General features: G+C 45.2%; 1 protein-coding gene across 4 annotated transcripts in view; it reads right to left on the reverse strand.

The window, feature by feature from the left end:
- LOC117407795 (butyrophilin subfamily 1 member A1-like) overlaps positions 1-26,113 on the reverse strand; it is a 345,211-nt gene that overhangs the window by 300,671 nt on the left and 18,427 nt on the right. For 3 of the 4 annotated variants that reach the window (XM_059011807.1, XM_059011806.1, XM_059011808.1), the window contains 8 exons: positions 19,361-19,437; positions 18,750-19,097; positions 11,189-11,536; positions 10,377-10,724; positions 3,783-4,064; positions 2,318-2,425; positions 2,188-2,214; positions 1,219-1,245 (listed from right to left, as the gene is read on the reverse strand). The exons of the other annotated variant lie outside the window; for it this stretch is intronic. In XM_059011807.1, coding sequence (XP_058867790.1) covers positions 1,219-1,245; positions 2,188-2,214; positions 2,318-2,425; positions 3,783-4,064; positions 10,377-10,724; positions 11,189-11,536; positions 18,750-19,097; positions 19,361-19,433 — 1,561 coding nt within the window. In that variant the 5' untranslated portion in view covers positions 19,434-19,437. The remainder of the gene's footprint in view (positions 1-1,218; positions 1,246-2,187; positions 2,215-2,317; positions 2,426-3,782; positions 4,065-10,376; positions 10,725-11,188; positions 11,537-18,749; positions 19,098-19,360; positions 19,438-26,113) is intronic. 4 annotated transcript variants of the gene reach the window in all.

Here is a 26,113-nt window from a genome sequence, read left to right on the forward strand (position 1 = left end):
GAAAGCTAACACAGGCACACAGGCAGATAGAAGGATAGAAAGCTAACACAGACACACAGGCAGATAGAAGGATAGAAAGCTAACACAGGCACACAGACAGACAGAAGGATAGAAAGCTAACACAGGCACCCAGACAGATAGAAGGATAGAAAGCTAACCCAGACACACAGACAGATAGAAGGATAGAAAGCTTACACAGACACACAGACAGAAGGATAGAAAGCTAACACAGGCACACAGACAGATAGAAGGATAGAAAGCTAACACAGACACACAGACAGATAGAATGATAGAAAGCTAACACAGACACACAGACTGATAGAAGGATAGAAAGCTAACACAGGCACACAGACAGATAGAAGGATAGAAAGCTAACACAGGCACACAGACAGATAGAAGGATAGAAAGCTAACACAGGCACACAGACAAATAGAAGGATAGAAAGCTAACACAGACACACTGACAGATAGGATAGAAAGCTAACACAGACACACAGACTGATAGAAGGATAGAAAGCTAACACAGGCACACAGACAGATAGAAGGATAGAAAGCTAACACAGGCACACAGACAGATAGAAGGATAGAAAGCTAACACAGGCACACAGACAGATAGAAGGATAGAAAGCTAACACAGACACACAGACAGATAGAAGGATAGAAAGCTAACACAGACACACAGACAGATAGAAGGATAGAAAGCTAACACAGGCACACAGACAGATAGAAGGATAGAAAGCTAACACAGGCACACAGACAGATAGGATAGAAAGCTAACACAGACACACAGGCAGATAGAAGGATAGAAAGCTAACACAGACACACAGACAGATAGAAGGATAGAAAGCTAACACAGGCACACAGACAGATAGGATAGAAAGCTAACACAGGCACACAGACAGATAGAAGGATAGAAACCTTTTGTGGTAATTTTGTGGTAATTTTGTGGGCAGCAGTGTGGAGTAGTGGTTAGGGCTCTGGACTCTTGACCGGAGGGTTGTGGGTTCAATCCCCAGTGGGGGACACTGCTGTTGTATCCTTGAGCAAGGTACTTTAAACTAGATTGCTCCAGTAAAAACCCAACTGTATAAATAGGTAATTGTGTGTAAAAATAATGTGAAATAATGTATAATGTGATATCTTGTAACAATTGTAAATCGCCCTGGATAAGGGCGTCTGCTAAGAAATAAATAATAATAAAATAAAAAACAATTCTTACCAAGTTCCTTACGAAGGCACTTAGCAGCTAAAAAAATGAATCAGACAGAACAGTGTGTGGTTATTTCAGCTCCAGCACAGATTAAAATGAATCAGACAGAACAGTGTGTGGTTATTTCAGCTCCAGTACAGATTAAAATGAATCAGACAGAACAGTGTGTGGTTATTTCAGCTCCAGTACAGATTAAAATGAATCAGACAGAACAGTGTGTGGTTATTTCAGCTCCAGTACAGATTAAAATGAATCAGACAGAACAGTGTGTGGTTATCTCAGCTCCAGTACAGATTCAATTGCAGTATGAAAAACACATGGAGGCTGTATGGTCCAGTGGGTAAAGAAAAGGGCTTGTAACCAGGAAGTCCCCAGTTCAAATCCCACCTCAGCCACCGACTCATTGTGTGACCCCTGAGCAAGTCACTTAAACTCCTTTCGGGTGAGACGTAATTGTAAGTGACTGCAGCTGATGCATAGTTCACACACCCTAGTCTCTGTAAGTCGCCTTGGATAAAGGTGTCTGCTAAATAAACAAATAACCAGTTAAATGAACAGGATGTCCATGTGAAAATGAATCTGCTATCTGCAAAGTATATGAAACATACAAACTAAAATTATTACAATTTTCAACATCCCTCCATAAGGAAATATTTATATTCCTAAGACTTTGTGTCCAAAAAAAAAAAAAAATTAAATTTAAATTTGAATAGATTAATTTATTTAACCAGGAGATTTAATTTATTAATTTATTTAAATCAGGTCTCGTTTACAAGAGGGTCCTGGAAACAATAAAATAACAATTGCAATGTATAAAAACAATTATATTTATTATTATTTACTTATTATTTATAATCATTTCTAATGAGTTGGATTTCCAGACAGGGATGTCTTTATTTATGGGTGTGGTAGTTTAAGATACTGCTGCAGAAACCTGGAATGGGTTTTCAGCATCTCTTCATTAAGTGCTTTACTTACCCATAGGCTCAAACTTTCTCTCCATGGCTAGAAGAAAAACAGAACAGTCCATATTATTGGAAACGTGTTTGACATGTTTAAAATGCACAGAGCTATATGAAATGCCTCATGATAATGATAAAGTTCATACCATCCATTCTTCTCCATTGGATCACCAGCGGAGGAATGGCTCCAATACTGAGAGCTAAAGTCAAGAAGAAAGCCACCATCCATCCAGAGACTCCTGGGAAAAAATCCCCTGGAAAACAACACAGTAGCTCAACACACTGGAACACACACCCCTCCCAACACTGAGACACACCCCTCATAGTGAGCATTCCACACACACCCCTCCCAACACTGACCACACCCCCTCATAGTGAGCATTCCACACACCCCTCCCAACACTGAACCACACCCCCTCATAGTGAGCATTCCACACACCCCTCCCAACACTGAGCCACACCCCCTCATAGTGAGCATTCCACACACCCCTCCCAACACTGAACCACACCCCTCATAGTGAGCATTCCACACACCCCTCCCAACACTGACCACACCCCTCATAGTGAGCATTCCACACACCCCTCCCAACACTGCGCCACACCCCCTCATAGTGAGCATTCCACACACCCCTCCCAACACTGACCACACCCCTCATAGTGAGCATTACACACACCCCTCCGAACACTGAGCCACACCCCTCATAGTGAGCATTCCACACACCCCTCCCAACACTGACCACACCCCTCATAGTGAGCATTCCACACACCCCTCCCAACACTGACCACACCCCTCATAGTGAGCATTACACACACCCCTCCGAACACTGAGCCACACCCCTCATAGTGAGCATTCCACACACCCCTCCCAACACTGACCACACCCCTCATAGTGAGCATTACACACACCCCTCCGAACACTGAACCACACCCCTCATAGTGAGCATTCCACACACCCCTCCCAACACTGACCACACCCCTCCCAACACTGAGCCACACCCCTCATAGTGAGCATTCCACACACCCCTCCCAACACTGACCACACCCCTCATAGTGAGCATTCCATACACCCCTCCCAACACTGACCACACCCCTCCCAACACTGAGCCACACCCCTCATAGTGAGCATTCCACACACCCCTCCCAACACTGAGCCACACCCCCTCATAGTGAGCATTCCACACACCCCTCCCAACACTGAGCCACACCCCCCCAAACACCGCAGACATTAAAAATAGAGGACTGCACAACACCACCCCCAAATGTGTTCGATTCAGATATTGACTGGTCCACTAGTTCATGTGTTTGATTCAGATATTGACTGGTCCATTAGTTCATGTGTTTGATTCAGATATTGACTGGCCCACTAGTTCATGTGTTTGATTCAGATATTGACTGGCCCACTAGTTCATGTGTTTGATTCAGATATTGACTGGTCCACTAGGTCATGTGTTTGATTCAGATATTGACTGGTCCACTAGTTCATGTGTTTGATTCAGATATTGACTGGTCCACTAGTTCATGTGTTTGATTCAGATGTTGATGCCCCATCATGGTGACTGTAATCTATGGTCAGTGTCAGTCAGGCTCAATCCACAAACATGTGATACTCACGGGATATGTGGAGTTTGGATTCCCAGTCTGGTTTGGGTATTTTACTTCTAACCAGACAAGAGAACACATTGGACTGCTGTTTGATTTTGATGTAGCTGCTGACACTGAGGAGCCCCTGACTGTCCCTCTGCACTGTTGTGTTGGACAGTGATGTCACATTGTTTCCATCCCTGTCTCTCCAGATCACTTCAGGTTCAGGGTCCCACCCCTCTGATCTGCACACCAGCCGGGTCTGCTCTCCTTGTGTAGAGTCCATAGAGATTGAGGGCTGGGTCCCCAGAGCTGTCAGGGAATAGAGACAGTGAGACACACACAGATAGACTGTCAGGAAATAGACAGTGAGACACACACAGATAGACACACCAGCCGGGTCTGCTCTCCGGGATATGGTGTTGTTTAGATGAAAACATATTGCAATTCATCATTACTGAAGTCTGTTTTAAAAAGGGAGCTGGCAGCACTTAAAATAAACAAATCCCCAGGGCCTGATGGAATCTGTCCAGGAGCCCTCAGGGAAACTAGAGAGCAGATTGTTAAACCAATATGCTATATACTGAACACATCTACAAATAAAGGAGCCATCCCACTGCACTGGAAATTGGCAATGTGTTTCTATATTTAGAAAAGGAGATACATTTGACCCTGGGAACTACAGACCTATAAGTTTAACATCAATCATGGAAACTACAATAAGAACAAAATGGAGGAATATTTATATAGTAACAACATTATAGGAGACATGGCTTTAGAAAGGGTATATCTTGTTTAACTAATTTACTACATTTGTTTCAGTACGTGACTATTAGCGTCAACAAGGATAGTGCATACATAATCTGCATTTGACAAAGTACCACACAAAAGACTATACCTAAAGATTAAAAAAGTAGAAATAAATGGTAAAGTAGCAGCATAGATTGATAACTGGTTACAAGATAGAAAGCAGAGAGTTATAATTAGAGGCCAGGCATCAAACTGGAGTAACATAACAAGGGGGTACCACAGGGATCAGCACTGGTACCATTGCTATTCTTAATCTATATAAATGACCTGGACCAAGATATAATCAGTAAGATGTGCAAATTTGCAGACAACACAAAACCGGCAGGGGTAGCCAACTCCCAATCAGCAACTTTAATAATACAAAGAGATTTAGACAGGATTCAAGCTTGGGCTGACACATGGCAGATGAAATTTTAGTGAATAAATGCAAAGTCTTGCAAATAGGACGCAAAAACATTAGAGGCAAGTACAGCATGAATAGTAACGAAATAGAAAAGGTCTTGGTGGTAGTAGTGGTTGAAAAAGACAAATATAATGTTAGGTTCCCTTTCAATTCAAGGACGACCAACAACATACTTAGGGGATATGCCTGCTTATTGGTAGGTTTTTACTGAGCTCTTTATATCAGAGCTGCCGATAGACGCCTCCCTTGGGTGACGTCCTCGGTTCCGCCTACCGAGGAATCAAAATAGTCAGCCCATGGAAGCCATTTCTCGTTTTGCCTCTCAAGATGGTAAGGTAAGACATCTGTGTTTACAACTGAGCATTATGAAAGAGCTTTTCCGAGTTGACTGCAGTTCCCCTGCATTCATGCTAAAAGCTGGCTTGCCACCTTCCTGGAATCAGTGGCTCCATTCGAGCTCTTCTTGTGCTTTCTGTGCATATTTTCACAGCCTGTCTCGCTTGCTGTCTTTACTGTTTACTGTCTGTTGTATGTGAGCGACTGCCTGTGCAGTATTATTTAAAAGTGTGTGTGTGTTGTCTTTCCAGCCTACACTCTTGGAGAGAACGCAGTTCTTCTGCTGGGGCTAGGCTCTGCTCTATCCCCGCCATTGAGTGATTTGCTGACTGCTGTGTGTGCAGTTGGGCGAAATATATATTAAATTATTATACTGTTGTTGTTGCCTGTCTAATCGACCTTGTCACACAACCCCGAACATGGTAAAGTGTGGGTCAGTGTTTATACAGCATGTCTGTGTATTTGTGATCACTGCTGGGTAGAGTAAACACAGTGAACATGGTAAAGTGTGGGTCACTGTTTATACAGCATGTCTGTGTATTTGTGATCACTGCTGGGTAAACACAGTGAACATGGTAAAGTGTGGGTCACTGTTTATACAGCATGTCTGTGTATTTGTGATCACTGCTGGGTAGTGTAAACACAGTGAACATGTTCATGTGTGTGGTTAGCTCTTTATGTGACTTTCTAGTGTAATTCTATCTGCAGTTACTGCAGCATCATTGTAACTGTAATTGTAATTGAATACAGTAGCATTGCAATTGTAATTGTAATTTGAGCAAACAATGGTGCTGTAATTGTAGTTGTAAGTAGAATTATAATTGACCGGAGGTCTGCTGCTGATAGAATGAGGTATATGGGGCTCTGGGCAGGGTGTATCAATTCATCACGTGTCGATGAATCGCAATGCTTTCTTTACACAAGTCATCGTATTGTAATAGGTCTGTATCGTTTGTATCGTGATACAAGACCAGAAAGCAGCACAGCTCATTACAGATCACCAGATGGTTCTTGAATGAAGAATAAGTGAGTCTATTGGTCCATCTGCATGGAAACACTAACACTTTCACAGATATCTAGAGAAACGCTTATCCGATTGGTATAGAACTCGAAATCAACGTTATTGAGCAGAAGATATTGATAATATCAGATTCTGGGGATACAAGGGTGTATATCTGTTTGTCTGTTTGTCTCGTTTGTTTTCACATATTTGGAGAACTGCTTATCCGATTGTCATGAAACTTGGTATAACATTATTGAGCAGAAGATACGGAGAGGATCAGATTCTGGGGGTGTATAATCCCTATATATATATGCATATATAAACAGGTATATTTAACAATCACCAGCGGTTTGAAATGCTCCAGTTTACTAAAATTTGTTTCTGGCAAGTACAAGAGAACAGCGTTTGACCACCTTCAACTTATCCTGAATTCTCAAGTGATTTCCACGTTTCTGAATATCACCCCTGCTCTGCGCATTTACCTATCCTTAATGTGCGATCATTCTTGCGCATGGGACTCATTAATGAACTGAGAGCCACCATGAACCAGGATCGCCTAAACAACCTTGCCATCATGTCCTCGGAATGTGATATACTCCCAAAACTGGATTTTACTGACATTATTAGAGACTTTGCACAGATGAAATTGAAAAGATTAATTGGTTTACTTAGAACAGAGGTGATTCCGAAAATTTAAGTAACATGCTGTTTAGTTTTCAGATAGATTGTGGTGTTGAGCACTTACTAACATTAATATTCCTAATATTGTCTTTTAAAGGTTGTTTTCATATTAATCCAGTTATTAAAAGTTGTGTATTTAAGTCACTAGATGGCGCTGTGTAATGCCAAGTCTTTATAGCTAATTGTTTCATGAATGTATTGCACGTTTGGTATTTACGGTAAAACAATGGGAGTGGTTATTTGAATCTGGTCATGTCTATTTTTACTGTCATGATCATCATGACAGTAAAAATAGACATAATGAAGCGTTCTTACCTTTGTATAAGTTAGTGATCAGCAGATGAGTCAGCCGCACAAAGAGCACAGCATGTGGGTTTCACTAACTCTACTGTGCAGAATATATATTTTTTTTATGTGTAAATATCGGGATTTTCTTCCTATGCATCGGGACGCGGGACATTTGCTAGGAAATCGGGACTGCCCAGACCACATAGGGACTGTTGACATGCATGTCTTATGCATTGATCGATCTGAAACCTAGCATATACAATTAATTCAGGAAATTATATTCACATTGCGCAATTAATTAATATGATTGTGTGACAGAAATATGAGTTTTGGTTGTAAATCTCCCTCCCGACCTGTGAGGGTGCTAAGCAGCGAAAGGGGAAGTCTTTGGACGGACTGGCCTGACAGTTATTTTCCTGGGACGGGAACTCGGTCAGTCTGGAAGAAGGCAAGAGACTGTTGCAGGAATATATTGACCCGGAAGGTAAACTATGTAGCAGCTGCAGACAGTAAAGGCAGCTGCAATCATTTACCTAGGAGTCATGCATAATGGCATAAAGGGGCCATAGAATTGTAAATCTTTTCCTTCGCTTGGTTTCAGAGCACATACGGAACTGGAAGGACCGGGAGAGAATCCCCATTTGAACTGTGATAAAGTATTTGTGAGTGTTTTGTTTGTTTGTAGCACTGCTAGTAATTGTCTTTTGTCTGTGAATTCACTTGCTTGTCATGTAACTTTTCATACAAGATGGCGGAATATTGACAGCTTTAGTTCCACAGGTAAAAATACATTAGTCTTGAAGTGAGTGTCCCGAATTCAAAAATACGACATATGTGCACATTTGAATTGTTTTTTTTAGATGTTTACTAATCAAAGGTAAATTATCAATTTACCGTTTTATTATCAATCTACTGGCAGCCTATATTTTCTTACTGCGCTAAAACAGAAGTAACCAGTGCGTCGATCTCCAGTAGGTCACAAATCACAAGCCCCTAGATCCACACGCTGAGAAAAAACGCCAAAGTCAAATAAAAATCAACAGGTTGGATTTTATTTACCACAGGCTAAAGTGTAGAAGACAAACTATACAAAAAGTCAAACACTGCCTGAAACGTTTGCATGGTGTAAATGGTCAATTAATTAATAGGCTAAGCGCTTCTTTTGGTTGCGTCGCGGTGCCATGCTTAATGAGAGGGTCGCTATGTTGAGCTAAGTTAATACAAAAATATGTTAGTATTATTGTGGGAGCGGATAACGTGTTATTATTTGTTTTGAAAATCATTATCATCATTTTCCTTCCGAGCTTTACACCAGGGGTGTATTGCCGGAGGATTATTGCTTGGTCGCCAGACGAGGATTTTTATAAAAATAAAAGATCCCTTTTCCAAATCAGATTACAGTTTCCATTTGTGAATATTCCTGCACTGCATCCCCTCTGCACCTGTTCTACTCAGCAGCCACTTTGCCACAGGCTGATTATTTTATTTTTATGTGCTTTGTTGTATTGATTAAGTCTTTATTAAACAAAAAACATATCACGCTATGAGCTACAAGATGTACCGGTCAAATCTTTTGCTGCATAATCAGTAGCTATAAAACTGTGGTCAAGCAATATTATTGACATTTACACACAAAATGCAGATAAAAAGTACACACACACAAATATGCATAAACACATACTGTCATTATCTATGTTTAAATAGGCATGGTACTAAAGTTCATTATTTTTAGAATACTATCTAAATTCACATTTTAGGAAGTTCAAGTTAAATGGAAATGGGGAGGGGAAGTTGTTTGACCTGGCTGAAGGATTTTCATCAGGGCTGTTAACTTCCTCACCGCTTGTCTCCGATACAGATTTATGACTTGTTTTCATTTATCAGATGATTCAGTTATCAGATTTAGCAGACTTGTTTTCATTTATCCACTTTCTAATATAACTCTAGATGGTAGAGGTTAAATTTACACTCGCAAAATATTTACTTTGTTTTCTGTAAAACGTTCACTTCGCGCCACGTAAGACCCGCCCCCTGCTCTACTTTTTCAGTGTGTGTGTTGTACGGCGATTACGTAAATACACAGGGATCTCTTACAATAAATACAAACTTGACTAAAAAACACTAAATGTTCTACAAATGAAACCCTAAAATTCGTTTTCGGTGGGGGGCGTTGCCACTTGCACCCGCGTGGGGGGAGGACTCCCATTCTCCCCTTGCCTTCTACTTTAAAATGAAAAGACTGACAGTTCTGGTTCCCATATCATAAGAAAGACATTGAGACATTGGACAGAGTACAGAGGAGAGCAACATGATTGATTCCAGGACTGAAGGGCATGTCATATGAAAATAGACTGAAAGAGATGAATCTGTATAGCCTAGAAAAACAGAGAGTCAGAGGCAAGATATTTAAAATTGTCAAGGTTTTAACAAAGTAACTGCTGAGAATTATTTTTCACAGGTCACAGAGAACAGAACCAGGGGCCACAGGTGGAAAATGAAGAAGGGCATATTGAGAACAAAGGGGAAAGGGTGGTGAACCATTGAACCATTGGCTGCCAGACAGAGCTGTTAAAGAGCTGTGTCCTTCAAGAATAGACTGGATGTCTAGACTGGAAGACTGGAATAGTCATGAACAATATTGTATATACCCCTATCTGTGACAACAATAAGACTTTTAGCTGGCCGCCTGGAGGAAGGGCAGTCCGTTTAGCCATGGATTCCCAGAGGTTTCATTTCCCCTACTAACCTGCTTAGGGTTTTTTTGTTTTTCCTAACCTAAGTGCAAACGGACCACACTGGCACCAAAGCAAGCATAGGTGGGCCAAATGGCCTTTTCTCATCCTGTACTAATCCCTACTTGACATTTTAAACTTTTTTGGTTTTTAAACTTCAATTGTATGCCTTTATTCTAGACGGATCTATTCTGGCCTCAGAGCTTATACTATCAGGTCCTATGATTGGCCTAGCTCCTCTGTACCTTATTTCTGTAATGATGTGGCCATAATTGATGTATATTATTCTATGTTGGGTCTAACTGGAGAATGATATAAACTTAGACAAAGTTCCTTCAATTTGTATTCCACACTTCTGTAGCAAACACTACCTGTAACTATCACTTCAGTCTGTCCTTCTTCATTCCATCTTCCATCATCAGTTAAGCAAGTATAGACGCCTCTATCCGAGGGCTGGATGTTTCTCAGATGCAGAGAGATATCACCCGTCTGCAGTGCAGAGGGAGAGAGAGCAGTGCGGTGCCAATAAAGTCTGTCCTGTTTGCTGACCTGATACTTTTGGTTCTGATATAAATGAACAGGTCTGTCGAATCTCTCCCTGAACCACCTCACTTCCATGTCCACAGCACTGACTCTGGGTGAAATGCGACAGGGCAGGATGACATCATCACCAGCCTCAGCAATGACAGGCTGATCAGAGCCAACGACACGCCATCGTCCTGAGAAAGAAAAGACAAGGTCAGGCAATAAAAAGTTTCTTAAAAACAGCATCTTAATAGATTAAATATTTTAAAGCTATTATAAGTAGGGTTGGTGCTCATCTTGTAAGTTATTTGAACTCAATGCTATACATCTATACAGAGACACTAAACACACTGAAAATGAAATATTGCATCTCAGTGGATCTGTCCTGTTGAATTATTGTCATGTTACAAATAGGAGGTTGTCTCTTCATCAGTTTCATTTCTACAGTCCCTCTAGAATCATCTATTCTGTCCTCAGAGCTTATACTATCAGGTCCTATGGTTGGTTTAACTCCTCTGTACCTTATTAGGTATTCATTTCTGTAATAAAGTGACTAGAATTGATGATATTATTCTATGTGGGGTCTAACTAGAGAATTAGCTAATCTTAGATTAAAGTTCCTTCAATTTGTATCCCACACTTCTGTTTAAAACACTACCTGTAACTATCAGTTCAGTCTGTCCGTCTTCAGCCCATCTTCCATCATCAGCTGAGCAGGTATAGACGCCCTGGTCAGAGAGTCGTAGGTTTCTCAGATTTAGAGAGATATCGCCTGTCTGCAGTGCAGAGGGAGAGAGAGCAGTGCGGCCCTGGTAGTCACTGTCCTGTCTGCTGAGCCGATCATTTTGGTTCTGATATAAATGAACAGGTCTGTCAAATCTCTCCCTGAACCACCTCACTTCCATGTCCACAGCACTGACTCTGGGTGAAATGTGACAGGGCAGGATGACATCATAACCAGCCTCAGCAATGACAGGCTGATCAGAGCCAACGACAGCCCTTCCACCTGAGAAAAAAAAAAAACTGTTAGGCAATATGATGGTGCAAGTCCCATGCCATGTAAACAAAATAAAAACTATAGCCTGGCTTAAGCCAATGTGGACACTTTTGTTTTTAAACAATGATTGTATACTGTGAACACGCTGGCTGTAGGGGTGACGTCAGGCCAGAAAGAAACACACAAACAGGCAGTACTGGTGAGTGAAACTGAGATGCTGTTTTCTTTTACGGTTTCTCCTTCTCTCTCCCCCGTTCTCCACTCTCGAACAGACAACCCCGAGTGAGTGCATCTATATATATATAATTGTGCTGGGATTCAATTACCAATTAATTATTATCATGCTCACATATCAATACACTTAATTTGTGAAGTGATTTGTGCCACCCTCATGTCTAAATACAATTATACATTTTAAACACTTGTGCTCATTACCCACATTATATCCTGTGTATCAACTACAATACACCAATATTAACACAACACACAAATGCACACAGGGGTGGGGCACATTGTCATATATCCCCCCCTTGTGCGCAGCACACATGGCCTCAATGGCCTCCTCTCCCTTAGTCTCAAAGTTCCGGTCGTATGTCCGGCCCAGAAACAGGGGCAGCAATGGTCCACGGGGGCGGCCATGGTGGGACGTCCTCTTCGCAATCCAACACCCCTGGCTGGAGGAGCCAGTCCTGGCAGTGGAAATGCTGCTTTATCTCGTTGTAGCCATGGCAGCGGAAAAACTACCAGAGGCAATGCTGTCCGCAGACTTGCGGACAGCTCCCAGGCAGACTCATTCAGTCGAGGCAGTCCTGGCAGCGGAAAGGCTGTGGGGGCAGGTGGTCCCCCGACCTCCTCCTTCTTTGTAGCCGGCAGCTCCCCCCCCCCATGGGGCTCTGGCCACAGCACTTCCTGCTGCGACCCCAGGCAAGTTAGAGCTGGCGGCGACCCCCAGCAAAGCAGAGCCGGCGGCGACCCCCGGCGAAGGCAGCAGCGGACCCGAGAGGCGAACTCGGGAGGGGAGCCCCTGGCCACAGAGGCAGCAGCGGGAGAACCACTTCTCCTTCGTACCCTGTAACTGGTCGCTCCACACGAAATGCGGAGCATCAGTCAACCCCAGGCGATGCGGAGCAGCAGGCAACCTTGGGCAAAGTGAGGCAGGCATCCTTGGGCGGTGCTGGATTCAGGACCAGTCTTAGTGCTGTGGTTGGCCACTGTGGCCCTCTTCGTGGTCGCTACGGCCGGGCTGTTTTCTGCTGTGCTCCTCTCAGCAGACTAAGAAATGGCTGCTGAGGAATGCCAGCATCACGTCCTGGTGAAGGGAGAGGCAGCTCCTGATCCTCTCCCCCTGGTGATGGTGGAGGCAGAGGCAGCTCCGGCTCCTCTCCTCGTGATGGTGACGGTGGGGGAAGTGATACCAGCAGGAATTCACCCTCTGCTGGTGGAAGTGGACCCAGCAAGCATTTACCCTCTGCTGGTGGAAGTGGACCCAGCAGGCATTCACCCTCTGCTGGTGGTGGGAGAGGCAGCTCCTGCTGTTCTCCCTCTGGTGGTGGAGGTGGGAGCAGCAAGCAGTCCTCCCATGGCGGTGGAGGCGGAACCAGTAGGTATTCACCATCTGCTGGTGGAGGTGGGAGCAGCAAGCCAAGAAAAGAAAATGACCCACCTTTTGTTTGTAAAAGTTTTTTATTGGTGATTACACCAGCACTGAATGGGGGGTGACAGTGCTGCTGCTGCTGTAGAGAGATGCCATTTTGGCAGAGGGGCATAATATGATCTCTGGGTTACCGCAAGTCCTGTATAGAGGGTGCAGGTAAAATTAGTTTACTGTATGTCTTCTTATAGAAGGCAGACAGGGCTACCTAATTAAGGTAGGGGTTTTATGGGTTTTTGAAAGACCAAGTTTTAGATTTTGGATTTATTTTTGCTTTGCATTATAATTTTGAATTGTTTATTTGTTTACTATTATTTATTTGTATTTAAATTGAGAAGTTTAGTAGGTTGGTTCCAAGGGGAAGAGTTACCCAAGTTCAGGTATAAAAGGGGGAGGTTGGAGAGAAGAGGAGCTCATTTATTAATTATTTTATTATTTGCTTATTTAGCAGACACCTTTATCCAAGGCAACTTACAGAGACTAGGGTGTGTGAACTATGCATCAGCTGCAGAGTCACTTACAATTACGTCTCACTCGAAAGACGGAGCACAAGGAGGTTAAGTGACTAAGCTAAGGAAGAGAGAGGCTAGGGAAGTGTGTTCTAGCCCTGACTAAGTCTACATGCTGGTTTTGTTTAAAGAAGACATAATTCATCCTGCACTCAGAAGTGTTTTTTTTGAACTGTACATAGTTATATTTATTTACTTTAAAAGTTTTGATTTTGAGTTTTGTTTTATTCTATTTGCTTAAAAAATAACAGATTTTAGGGTTGCAAACCTAACTTGTGTTCACATCCTGCTTTCCTGTATTGAACATCTACAAGACCACTTGGCTAACCTTACATGCCATTAAAAAAGAACTGTTTCTTAAAACAGCATCTTTAATACAATAAATGTTTGAAAGCTGGTTGGTGCTCTTCCTGTAAGTTATTTGAGCTCAATGCTATACATCCATACAGCGACACTAAACACACTGACAATTAAATATTGCATCTCAGTGGATCTGTCCTGTTGAATTATCTTCATGTTAAAGCACACTCTGAGATCACAGGATTTGGGGCTGTTGGTTATTCCTAGGGTCAACAAAATCACCATAGGAGGAAGGGCTTTTTCATGCAGAGCCCCTGAATTATCAAATGCCCTTCTTTTTTTGTCAGGGAAGTTGGGACTGCTACAGTTTATACTTTTTTTTTAATTTAGTCGTTGCCAAATATTTTATTATTTTCTCCCAATTTGGCAAATCCAATTATTTTTAAGCTCAGCTCCCCGCTGACTCGAGAGGGCGAAGACGAGCACACGCTGTCCTCCAAAGCGTGTGCCGTAAGCCGACTGCTTATTTACACACTGAAGACTCACCGTGCAGCCACCTCAGAGCTACAGCGTTAGAGGACAACGGAGCTCTGGGCTGCTTACAGGCAAAGCTGCAGGCGCTCAGCCAGTCTACAGGGGGTTGATGGTGCGTGTTGAGCCGATGACACTCTGGCCAAACTAAGCCCTGCCCCCCGGGCAACGCTCGGCCTGTTGTGTGCTGCCCCTTGGGAGCTCCCATCTACGGTTGGCAATAGAATAGCCTGGATTCAAACCTGAAACCTCCAGGCTATAAGGCGCATACTGCACTCCACGCGGAGAACCTTTACTGGAAAATTTCTGCTTTTTAACATTATTATTTTTTATATACTGTGTGGAAGGGTGGGGGTATTCACTGACACGGGAGACAGAAGATGTTATTTGCCAACACCGCACAGGTGCCCAGATTTATTTATTTTACTTATTTATTTTTTATTTAGTTTAGCCCGCAGAGGGCGCTGTTGTCCATGGTCAGGATACTGCCGACAGTAAACCAGGACCACAGGATTTCCAACACAGGTATCCCAAACCGTGCACCTTCAAGTGCTCAGAAATAATAATGAAAACAGAAGGAGAAAGAAAAAGGGAAAACACAGTAATAAAACTACAAACAAAAGTGCTGCTTATACAGTGCCCCCACTGCTGCTAAGCCGGTCAGCACGGGTCTCCGTCCTACACCCAGTTGTGCCTATAGATTGGGGTTGGTCAGGGTTCCCCGTACCTCTACACAGTCAGTCCAGATCTCCCCTGTTACATACGGTTTTTAAAATTTACTATTTAATATGTAGCAGTTGTGTGTGTGACATGCCTGGGGATCTTGTATAAATGTAAATGCTTTTTATGTACTGTACAGTGCTTTGTGATACTTTGTATGAAAAACGCTATATAAATGTAATAAAAAAACAAATAGCAGGTTGTCTCTTCATCAATTTCATTTCTACAGTCCCTCTCTAGATGGATCTATTATGTCCTCAGAGCTTATACTAGCTAATACTACTCCAAGGGCCTCACATTGATCAGTGTTTCTTACGAAGTCAGTCAAGTCAGCCGAATGAAATCCAGCAACAGGAAGCAAACCACAGTTTGCAGGATATCAGCACCCCTGTCATAGACATGAGGAGGACTTGCATGGACACAGTTAGTGATGAACCTAATGATTGTGAACCCGGTCAGACGAACCAGCATAAGAGAGAAAAGAACCTCAACGGGCACAAGCCTGGAGTTAAATGGCCAAGAGCTTGTGAGAAAACTGCATGGGACACAGTAAACACAGATCTCTGCGTTGCATTGGAAAGGTTAAGTGGAACAGTTGAAAAGAAACTGGATAAATTTGGGGACATCATCTACGCATATGGAAGTGAGAGGTTTGGAGTTGAAAAAAGGAAGGAAAAAAGTACAAACTATTCCTGGAAAGTCTAGACGGCAGCAGGAGATTGAACGCTTAGTTAGAGAAAGGAGACAGCTGAGGAAGCAATGGAGAAGAGCAGAACAAAGTCAGAACGAGGGACTCAATCTCTTACAAAGGGTCATAAAAGATAAGCTTGCAACACTGCGCAGAACTGAGCGCCTACGGAAACGCTACAAAAAGAAGGAGCGTGCGAGAGCTAACTTTTATAAAAGACCCATTCAAATTTGTAAAGAAGTTATTCACCAGTGAGAAGAATGGCACAATAAAAGCATCTAAGTTTGAGCTGGAGAGATATTTGGATTTGCAATTTAGTTTTTCAACTTCAGAATTCAGCATTACAAGGCAATGCCTAGAGGTTGGAATAATGGCAGGATGCACCATTTCTCCACTGGCTTTTACCATGGCAATGGAAGTAATCATTAGGGCATCAAAATGGGTAGTAGGAGGAGAGCGCTTGGCTTCTGGAATACGACTACCACCAATTCGAGCATACATGGATGACATGACAACCATGACTACAACAGTAGCCTGCACTAATCGGTTATTGGGCAAATTAACCGATAAAATTGAATGGGGACGAATGCAATTCAAGCCCACTAAATCAAGGAGCATCTCTATAATTAAAGGCAAAGTAGTAGATAAAACATTCTTCATTAATGGTGAGGCAATACCAACAGTGTCTGAGAAGCCAGTGAAGAGCCTTGGGAGATGGTACGACGGGGATCTAAAGGACACAGTTCATGTGGGAGAAGTTAGACAACAAGCAGTGGAAGGGTTGAAGAGCATAGACAGCTGCGTTCTACCAGGCAAACTAAAACTCTGGTGCTTTCAGTTTGGTCTACTGCCGAGGCTGCTGTGGCCACTGACTGTGTATGAGGTTTCTTTGACAACAGTAGAGAAGCTGGAAACTTTAATCAGTTCATACATCAGGAAATGGTTGGGAGTTCCACGCTGCCTCAGCACAGTGGGACTTTATGGTAAAGGAATACTGCAGCTACCAGTCTCCGCTCTAACCGAGGAGTTTAAGTGCGCCAAGGTCCAACTGGAAGTGACATTAGTAGAGTCACACTACAAATTACGTAAGGGAGGCAGCACCTGTGTTGAAAACTAGAAGAAAGTGGGTGGCAAAGAAAGCCATGGAAGATGTAAAGGCTGCCCTTCGAATCAGTGATACTATGGGGTAAGTTCAACATGGAAGAGGTGGTCGTGGTCTCAGTTCAGCTCCTCCTACATGGCACAAGGCAGTTTCAGCTCAAAGGAGGAAGCTGGCAGTCAACGAGGTGCAAAAGCAGGAGGAGAGGATGAGGTGTATAAAGGCCGTTTCCCAGGCCAAGCAGGGAGAATGGATGAGATGGGAGAGTGTGGAACACGCAAGATCGGCTGGCAAGACCTATGGACAATGGAACACAGCAGGATCAGTTTCCTCATCAGATCAACATATGATGTTCTCCCATCACCACAGAACCTAAACCTCTGGGTAGGAGAGGATCCCTCATGTCCTTTGTGTTCATCACCTGCAACATTAAGGCACATTTTGACAGGATGTAAGGTGGCTCTTAGCCAAGGACGGTTTACTTGGCGCCATGACCAGGTGCTGCAATGTTTGGCCTTAGCATTGGAAGACAAGCGTAACACGACCAATAACTTGCCACCTGTTCCATCAAAACATTACACACAAAAGACAACATTCCTCCGCCCAGGAAAGCAACCACCAAGAAAAGGTGTTAAAACCAATCCTCGCCCAGGACAACTGGAAGCTGCTAGAGACTGGAAAATGCTGGCAGATGTTGGTCAACGGCTTATTTTTCGACCTGAGATTGCCACCACTAACCTTCGACCAGATATTGTCTTGTGGTCTGGCTCAGCATGCCTTGTTCACCTGGTAGAGTTAACAGTGCCATGGGAGGATGCTGTAGATGAGGCATATAAGAGGAAGAAACTGCGGTATGCTCAACTAGCCACTGAAGCAGAACAGCGAGGATGGAGAGTCCAGGTTTACCCAGTGGAGGTGGGTTGTTGAGGATTTGTGGCACACTCTACAACCAGGTTTCTCAGAAACGTCTGATTCAGTGGCCAAGAGTTGCGCCGCACAGTGAAGAACTTATCTGAAGCAGCAGAGAGGAGCAGCAACTGGCTGTGGTTGAGATGGAAAGATTCTGGTTGGGGATCTCAAGCAGAATAGAAAGATAGAAATTCTGATGTGCAGGTAAGTAAGCTGGGTTGAGCTGAGTGGGGGATGGAGTCGGATGATGCTGGGACGCCAGAATCACCGTCAAGCCCCTTTGAGGTGTCGTGGGCTAGTCAACGAAACACCGAGGATGGAAGGTGCCCACTTGAAGACCCCAGAGATGTACCCTACTTACCTCAATCCAGACGGTTGTCATGCTGATGTGCTGGGGAGGCCGCACTGTGGTTGATCCCCAGAGCCAGCATCGCAGCCGTTGTGTGTGCTGATGCACCAGGGAGGCAAAATAAGCTGATCCCAGGAGACAGCATGACACTTCAGCCATTAACACCAGACAGAAGGATATCTACATCATCATATAGAAGGAAGCGCAAATGGATGGAGACATATGGATCACATTAGTTTACTGTAAAGCTACGTCGTAGTTGGTGCTTATCTTGGCGAGAGCCGAGTTCAAATCAACATTAAGTTTTAACATCTACTCTCATGGAAATCATGTACATTATTAGGTATTCATTTCTGTAATAAAGTGACCAGAATTGGTGATGTTATTCTACGTGGGTCTAACTGGAGAATTATCTAATCTTAAAGTTCCTTCAATTTCAATCCCACACTTCTGTTTAAAACACTACCTGTAACTATCAGTTCAGTCTGTCCGTCTTCAGCCCATCTTCCATCATTAGCTGAGCAGGTATAGACGCCCCGGTCAGAGAGTCGTAGGTTTCTCAGATGCAGAGAGATATCGCCTGTCTGCAGTGCAGAGGGAGAGAGAGCAGTGCGGCCCTGGTAGTCACTGTCCTGTCTGCTGAGCCGATCATTTTGGTTCTGATATAAATGAACAGGTCTGTCAAATCTCTCCCTGAACCACCTCACTTCCATGTCCACAGCACTGACTCTGGGTGAAATGTGACAGGGCAGGATGACATCATCACCAGCCTCAGCAATGACAGGCTGATCAGAGCCAACGACAACCCTTCCACCTGAGAAAGAAAAGACAAGGTCAGGCAATAAAAAGTTTCTTAAAAGAAAGCATTTAATAGAATAAATATTTGAAAGATTTTATAAGTAGGGTTGGTGCTCCACCTGTAAGTTATTTGAGCTCAATGCTATATATCTATACAGAGACACTAAACACACTGACAATGAAATATTGCATCTCAGTGGATCTGTCCTGTTGAAATATATTCAGGGTAGCATTAGGGATGTGTCTCTTCATCAGTTTCATTTCTACAGTCCCTCTCACCTCTCTGTGTAGAAACAGCTGGTAGCAAACTCAAGACAATGAGAAGGGTCCTCCCCAGGAATCTCATCTTCATTCTCCTAGAAAATAACAATAAAGATCTCTTAGTTAAAGCTGAGTGACACAACTAGATGTGCACACTGTGACCCACTGAGCTAACACAATGTAGGATCAGCACAGGCAAGTTCTGTACAGCACTGCACTCCCAGAGCAGACTGCTACATACATACAGAGTCAGACAGGCACATTCTGTACAGCAGTGCACTCCCAGAGCAGACTGTCATATACACACAGAGAGACAGGCACGTTCTGTACAGCACTGCACTCCCAGAGCAGACTGTCATATACACACAGAGAGACAGGCACATTCTGTACAGCAGTGCACTCCCAGAGCAGACTGTCATATACACACAGAGAGACAGGCACGTTCTGTACAGCACTGCACTCCCAGAGCAGACTGTCACATACATACAGAGAGACAGGCACGTTCTGTACAGCACGGCACTCCCAGAGCAGACTGTCATACACATACAGAGAGACAGGCACGTTCTGTACAGCGCTGCACTCCCAGAGCAGACTGTCACATACATACAGAGAGACAGGCACGTTCTGCACAGCACTGCACTCCCAGAGCAGACTGTCATATACATACAGAGAGACAGGCACGTTCTGCACAGCACTGCACTCCCAGAGCAGACTGTCATATACACACAGAGAGACAGGCACGTTCTGCACAGCACTGCACTCCCAGAGCAGACTGTCATATACATACAGAGAGACAGGCACGTTCTGCACAGCACTGCACTCCCAGAGCAGACTGTCATATACACACAGAGAGACAGGCACGTTCTGCACAGCACTGCACTCCCAGAGCAGACTGTCATATACATACAGAGAGACAGGCACGTTCTGCACAGCACTGCACTCCCAGAGCAGACTGTCATATACACACAGAGAGACAGGCACGTTCTGTACAGCAGTGCACTCCCAGAGCAGACTGTCACATACACACAGAGAGACAGGCACGTTCTGACCAGCGCGGCACTCCCAGAGCAGACTGTCATATACACACAGAGAGACAGGCATGTTCTGTACAGCACTGCACTCCCAGAGCAGACTGTCATATACACACAGAGAGACAGGCACGTTCTGCACAGCACTGCACTCCCAGAGCAGACTGTCATATACACACAGAGAGACAGGCACGTTCTGCACAGCACTGCACTCCCAGAGCAGACTGTCATATACATACAGAGAGACAGGCACGTTCTGCACAGCACTGCACTCCCAGAGCAGACTGTCATATACACACAGAGAGACAGGCACGTTCTACACAGCACTGCACTCCCAGAGCAGACTGTCATATACACACAGAGAGACAGGCACATTCTGTACAGCAGTGCACTCCCAGAGCAGACTGTCATATACACACAGAGAGACAGGCACGTTCTGCACAGCACTGCACTCCCAGAGCAGACTGTCATATACACACAGAGAGACAGGCACGTTCTGTACAGCACTGCACTCCCAGAGCAGACTGTCATATACACACAGAGAGACAGGCACGTTCTGTACAGCACTGCACTCCCAGAGCAGACTGTCATATACACACAGAGAGACAGGCACGTTCTGTACAGCACTGCACTCCCAGAGCAGACTGTCACATACATACAGAGAGACAGGCACGTTCTGTACAGCACGGCACTCCCAGAGCAGACTGTCATATACATACAGAGAGACAGGCACGTTCTGTACAGCGCTGCACTCCCAGAGCAGACTGTCACATACATACAGAGAGACAGGCACGTTCTGCACAGCACTGCACTCCCAGAGCAGACTGTCATATACACACAGAGAGACAGGCACGTTCTGCACAGCACTGCACTCCCAGAGCAGACTGTCATATACATACAGAGAGACAGGCACGTTCTGCACAGCACTGCACTCCCAGAGCAGACTGTCATATACACACAGAGAGACAGGCACGTTCTGTACAGCAGTGCACTCCCAGAGCAGACTGTCACATACACACAGAGAGACAGGCACGTTCTGTACAGCGCGGCACTCCCAGAGCAGACTGTCATATACACACAGAGAGACAGGCATGTTCTGTACAGCACTGCACTCCCAGAGCAGACTGTCATATACACACAGAGAGACAGGCACGTTCTGCACAGCACTGCACTCCCAGAGCAGACTGTCATATACACACAGAGAGACAGGCACGTTCTGCACAGCACTGCACTCCCAGAGCAGACTGTCATATACATACAGAGAGACAGGCACGTTCTGCACAGCACTGCACTCCCAGAGCAGACTGTCATATACACACAGAGAGACAGGCACGTTCTGTACAGCACTGCACTCCCAGAGCAGACTGCTACATACATACAGAGTCAGACAGGCACGTTCTGTACAGCACTGCACTCCCAGAGCAGACTGTCATATACACACAGAGAGACAGGCACGTTCTGCACAGCACTGCACTCCCAGAGCAGACTGTCATATACACACAGAGAGACAGGCACGTTCTGCACAGCACTGCACTCCCAGAGCAGACTGTCATATACATACAGAGAGACAGGCACGTTCTGTACAGCGCTGCACTCCCAGAGCAGACTGTCATATACACACAGAGAGACAGGCACGTTCTGCACAGCACTGCACTCCCAGAGCAGACTGTCATATACACACAGAGAGACAGGCACGTTCTGCACAGCACTGCACTCCCAGAGCAGACTGTCATATACATACAGAGAGACAGGCACGTTCTGTACAGCACTGCACTCCCAGAGCAGACTGTCATATACACACAGAGAGACAGGCACGTTCTGTACAGCACTGCACTCCCAGAGCAGACTGTCATATACACACAGAGAGACAGGCACGTTCTGCACAGCACTGCACTCCCAGAGCAGACTGTCATATACACACAGAGAGACAGGCACGTTCTGCACAGCACTGCACTCCCAGAGCAGACTGTCATATACATACAGAGAGACAGGCACGTTCTGTACAGCACTGCACTCCCAGAGCAGACTGTCATATACATACAGAGAGACAGGCACGTTCTGTACAGCGCTGCACTCCCAGAGCAGACTGTCATATACACACAGAGAGACAGGCACGTTCTGCACAGCACTGCACTCCCAGAGCAGACTGTCATATACACACAGAGAGACAGGCACGTTCTGCACAGCGCGGCACTCCCAGAGCAGACTGTCATATACATACAGAGAGACAGGCACGTTCTGTACAGCACTGCACTCCCAGAGCAGACTGTCATATACACACAGAGAGACAGGCACGTTCTGTACAGCACTGCACTCCCAGAGCAGACGGTCATATACACACAGAGAGACAGGCAAGTTCTGCACAGCACTGCACTCCCAGAGCAGACTGTCATATACATACAGAGAGACAGGCACGTTCTGCACAGCACTGCACTCCCAGAGCAGACTGTCATATACATACAGAGAGTCAGGCACGTTCTGTACAGCACTGCACTCCCAGAGCAGACTGTCATATACATACAGAGAGACAGGCACGTTCTGCACAGCACGGCACTCCCAGAGCAGACTGTCATATACATACAGAGAGACAGGCACGTTCTGTACAGCACTGCACTCCCAGAGCAGACTGTCATATACATACAGAGAGACAAGCACGTTCTGCACAGCACTGCACTCCCAGAGCAGACTGTCATATACATACAGAGAGACAAGCACGTTCTGCACAGCACTGCACTCCCAGAGCAGACTGTCATATACATACAGAGAGACAGGCACGTTCTGTACAGCACTGCACTCCCAGAGCAGACTGTCATATACATACAAAGAGACAGGCACGTTCTGCACAGCACTGCACTCCCAGAGCAGACTGTCATATACACACAGAGAGACAGGCACGTTCTGCACAGCACTGCACTCCCAGAGCAGACTGTCATATACATACAGAGAGACAGGCACGTTCTGCACAGCACTGCACTCCCAGAGCAGACTGTCATATACATACAGAGAGACAGGCACGTTCTGTACAGCCCTGCACTCCCAGAGCAGACTGTCATATACACACAGAGAGACAGGCACGTTCTGTACAGCACTGCACTCCCAGAGCAGACTGCCATATACACACAGAGAGACAGGCACGTTCTGTACAGCACTGCACTCCCAGAGCAGACTGTCATATACACACAGAGAGACTGCTCCCAGGGGCAGCAGTGTGGAGTAGTGGTTAGGGCTCTGGACTCTTGACTGGAGGGTTGTGGGTTCAATCCCCAGTGGGGGACACTGCTGTTGTACCCTTGAGCAAGGTACTTTACCTAGATTGCTCCAGTAAAAACACCACTGTATAAATGGGTAATTGTATGTAAAAATAATGTGATATCTGTATAATGTGAAATAATGTATAATGTGATATCTTGTAACAATTGTAAGTCGCCCTGGATAAGGGCGTCTGCTAAGAAATAAATAATAATAATAATAATAATAATACAAAGAGACAGGCACGTTCTGCACAGCACTGCACTCCCAGAGCAGACTGTCATATACACACAGAGAGACAGGCACATTCTGTACAGCACTGCACTCCCAGAGCAGACTGTCATATACACACAGAGAGACAGACACGTTCTGCACAGCGCGGCACTCCCAGAGCAGACTGTCATATACACACAGAGAGACAGGCATGTTCTGTACAGCACTGCACTCCCAGAGCAGACTGTCATATACATACAGAGAGACAGGCACGTTCTGCACAGCACTGCACTCCCAGAGCAGACTGTCATATACACACAGAGAGACAGGCACGTTCTGTACAGCACTGCACTCCCAGAGCAGACTGTCATATACATACAGAGAGACAGGCACGTTCTGTACAGCACTGCACTCCCAGAGCAGACTGTCATATACACACAGAGAGACAGGCACGTTCTGTACAGCACTGCACTCCCAGAGCAGACTGCCATATACACACAGAGAGACAGGCACGTTCTGTACAGCACTGCACTCCCAGAGCAGACTGTCATATACATACAGAGAGACAGGCACGTTCTGTACAGCGCTGCACTCCCAGAGCAAACTGTCATATACATACAGAGAGACAGGCACGTTCTGTACAGCCCTGCACTCCCAGAGCAGACTGTCATATACATACAGAGTCAGACAGGCACGTTCTGTACAGCACTGCACTCCCAGAGCAGACTGTCATATACATACAGAGTCAGACAGGCACATTCTGTACAGCACTGCACTCCCAGAGCAGACTGTCATATACACACAGAGAGACAGGCACGTTCTGTACAGCACTGCACTCCCAGAGCAGACTGTCATATACACACAGAGAGACAGGCACGTTCTGCACAGCACTGCACTCCCAGAGCAGACTGTCATATACATACAGAGAGACAGGCACGTTCTGTACAGCACTGCACTCCCAGAGCAGACTGTCATATACACACAGAGAGACAGGCACGTTCTGTACAGCACTGCACTCCCAGAGCAGACTGCTACATACATACAGAGTCAGACAGGCACATTCTGTACAGCACTGCACTCCCAGAGCAGACTGTCATATACATACAGAGTCAGACAGGCACATTCTGTACAGCACTGCACTCCCAGAGCAGACTGTCATATACATACAGAGTCAGACAGGCACATTCTGTACAGCACTGCACTCCCAGAGCAGACTGTCATATACATACAGAGTCAGACAGGCACATTCTGTACAGCACTGCACTCCCAGAGCAGACTGCTACATACATACAGATTCAGACAGGCACATTCTGTACAGCACTGCACTCCCAGAGCAGACTGTCATATACATACAGAGAGACAGGCACGTTCTGTACAGCACTGCACTCCCAGAGCAGACTGTCATATACATACAGAGTCAGACAGGCACATTCTGTACAGCACTGCACTCCCAGAGCAGACTGCTACATACATACAGATTCAGACAGGCACATTCTGTACAGCACTGCACTCCCAGAGCAGACTGTCATATACACACAGAGAGACAGGCACGTTCTGTACAGCACTGCACTCCCAGAGCAGACTGTCATATACATACAGAGAGACAGGCACGTTCTGTACAGCACTGCACTCCCAGAGCAGACTGTCATATACATACAGAGAGACAGGCACGTTCTGTACAGCACTGCACTCCCAGAGCAGACTGTCATATACACACAGAGAGACAGGCACGTTCTGTACAGCACTGCACTCCCAGAGCAGACTGCTACATACATACAGATTCAGACAGGCACGTTCTGTACAGCACTGCACTCCCAGAGCAGACTGTCATATACATACAGAGAGACAGGCACATTCTGTACAGCACTGCACTCCCAGAGCAGACTGTCATATACACACAGAGAGACAGGCACGTTCTGTACAGCACTGCACTCCCAGAGCAGACTGTCATATACACACAGAGAGACAGGCACGTTCTGCACAGCACTGCACTCCCAGAGCAGACTGTCATATACACACAGAGAGACAGGCACGTTCTGTACAGCACTGCACTCCCAGAGCAGACTGTCATATACATACAGAGAGACAGGCACGTTCTGCACAGCACTGCACTCCCAGAGCAGACTGTCATATACATACAGAGTCAGACAGGCACATTCTGTACAGCACTGCACTCCCAGAGCAGACTGTCATATACATACAGAGAGACAGGCACGTTCTGTACAGCACTGCACTCCCAGAGCAGACTGTCATATACATACAGAGAGACAGGCACGTTCTG

This window comes from Acipenser ruthenus, chromosome 43, assembly GCF_902713425.1.
Source record: "Acipenser ruthenus chromosome 43, fAciRut3.2 maternal haplotype, whole genome shotgun sequence".
NCBI classification, from domain to species: domain Eukaryota; kingdom Metazoa; phylum Chordata; class Actinopteri; order Acipenseriformes; family Acipenseridae; genus Acipenser; species Acipenser ruthenus.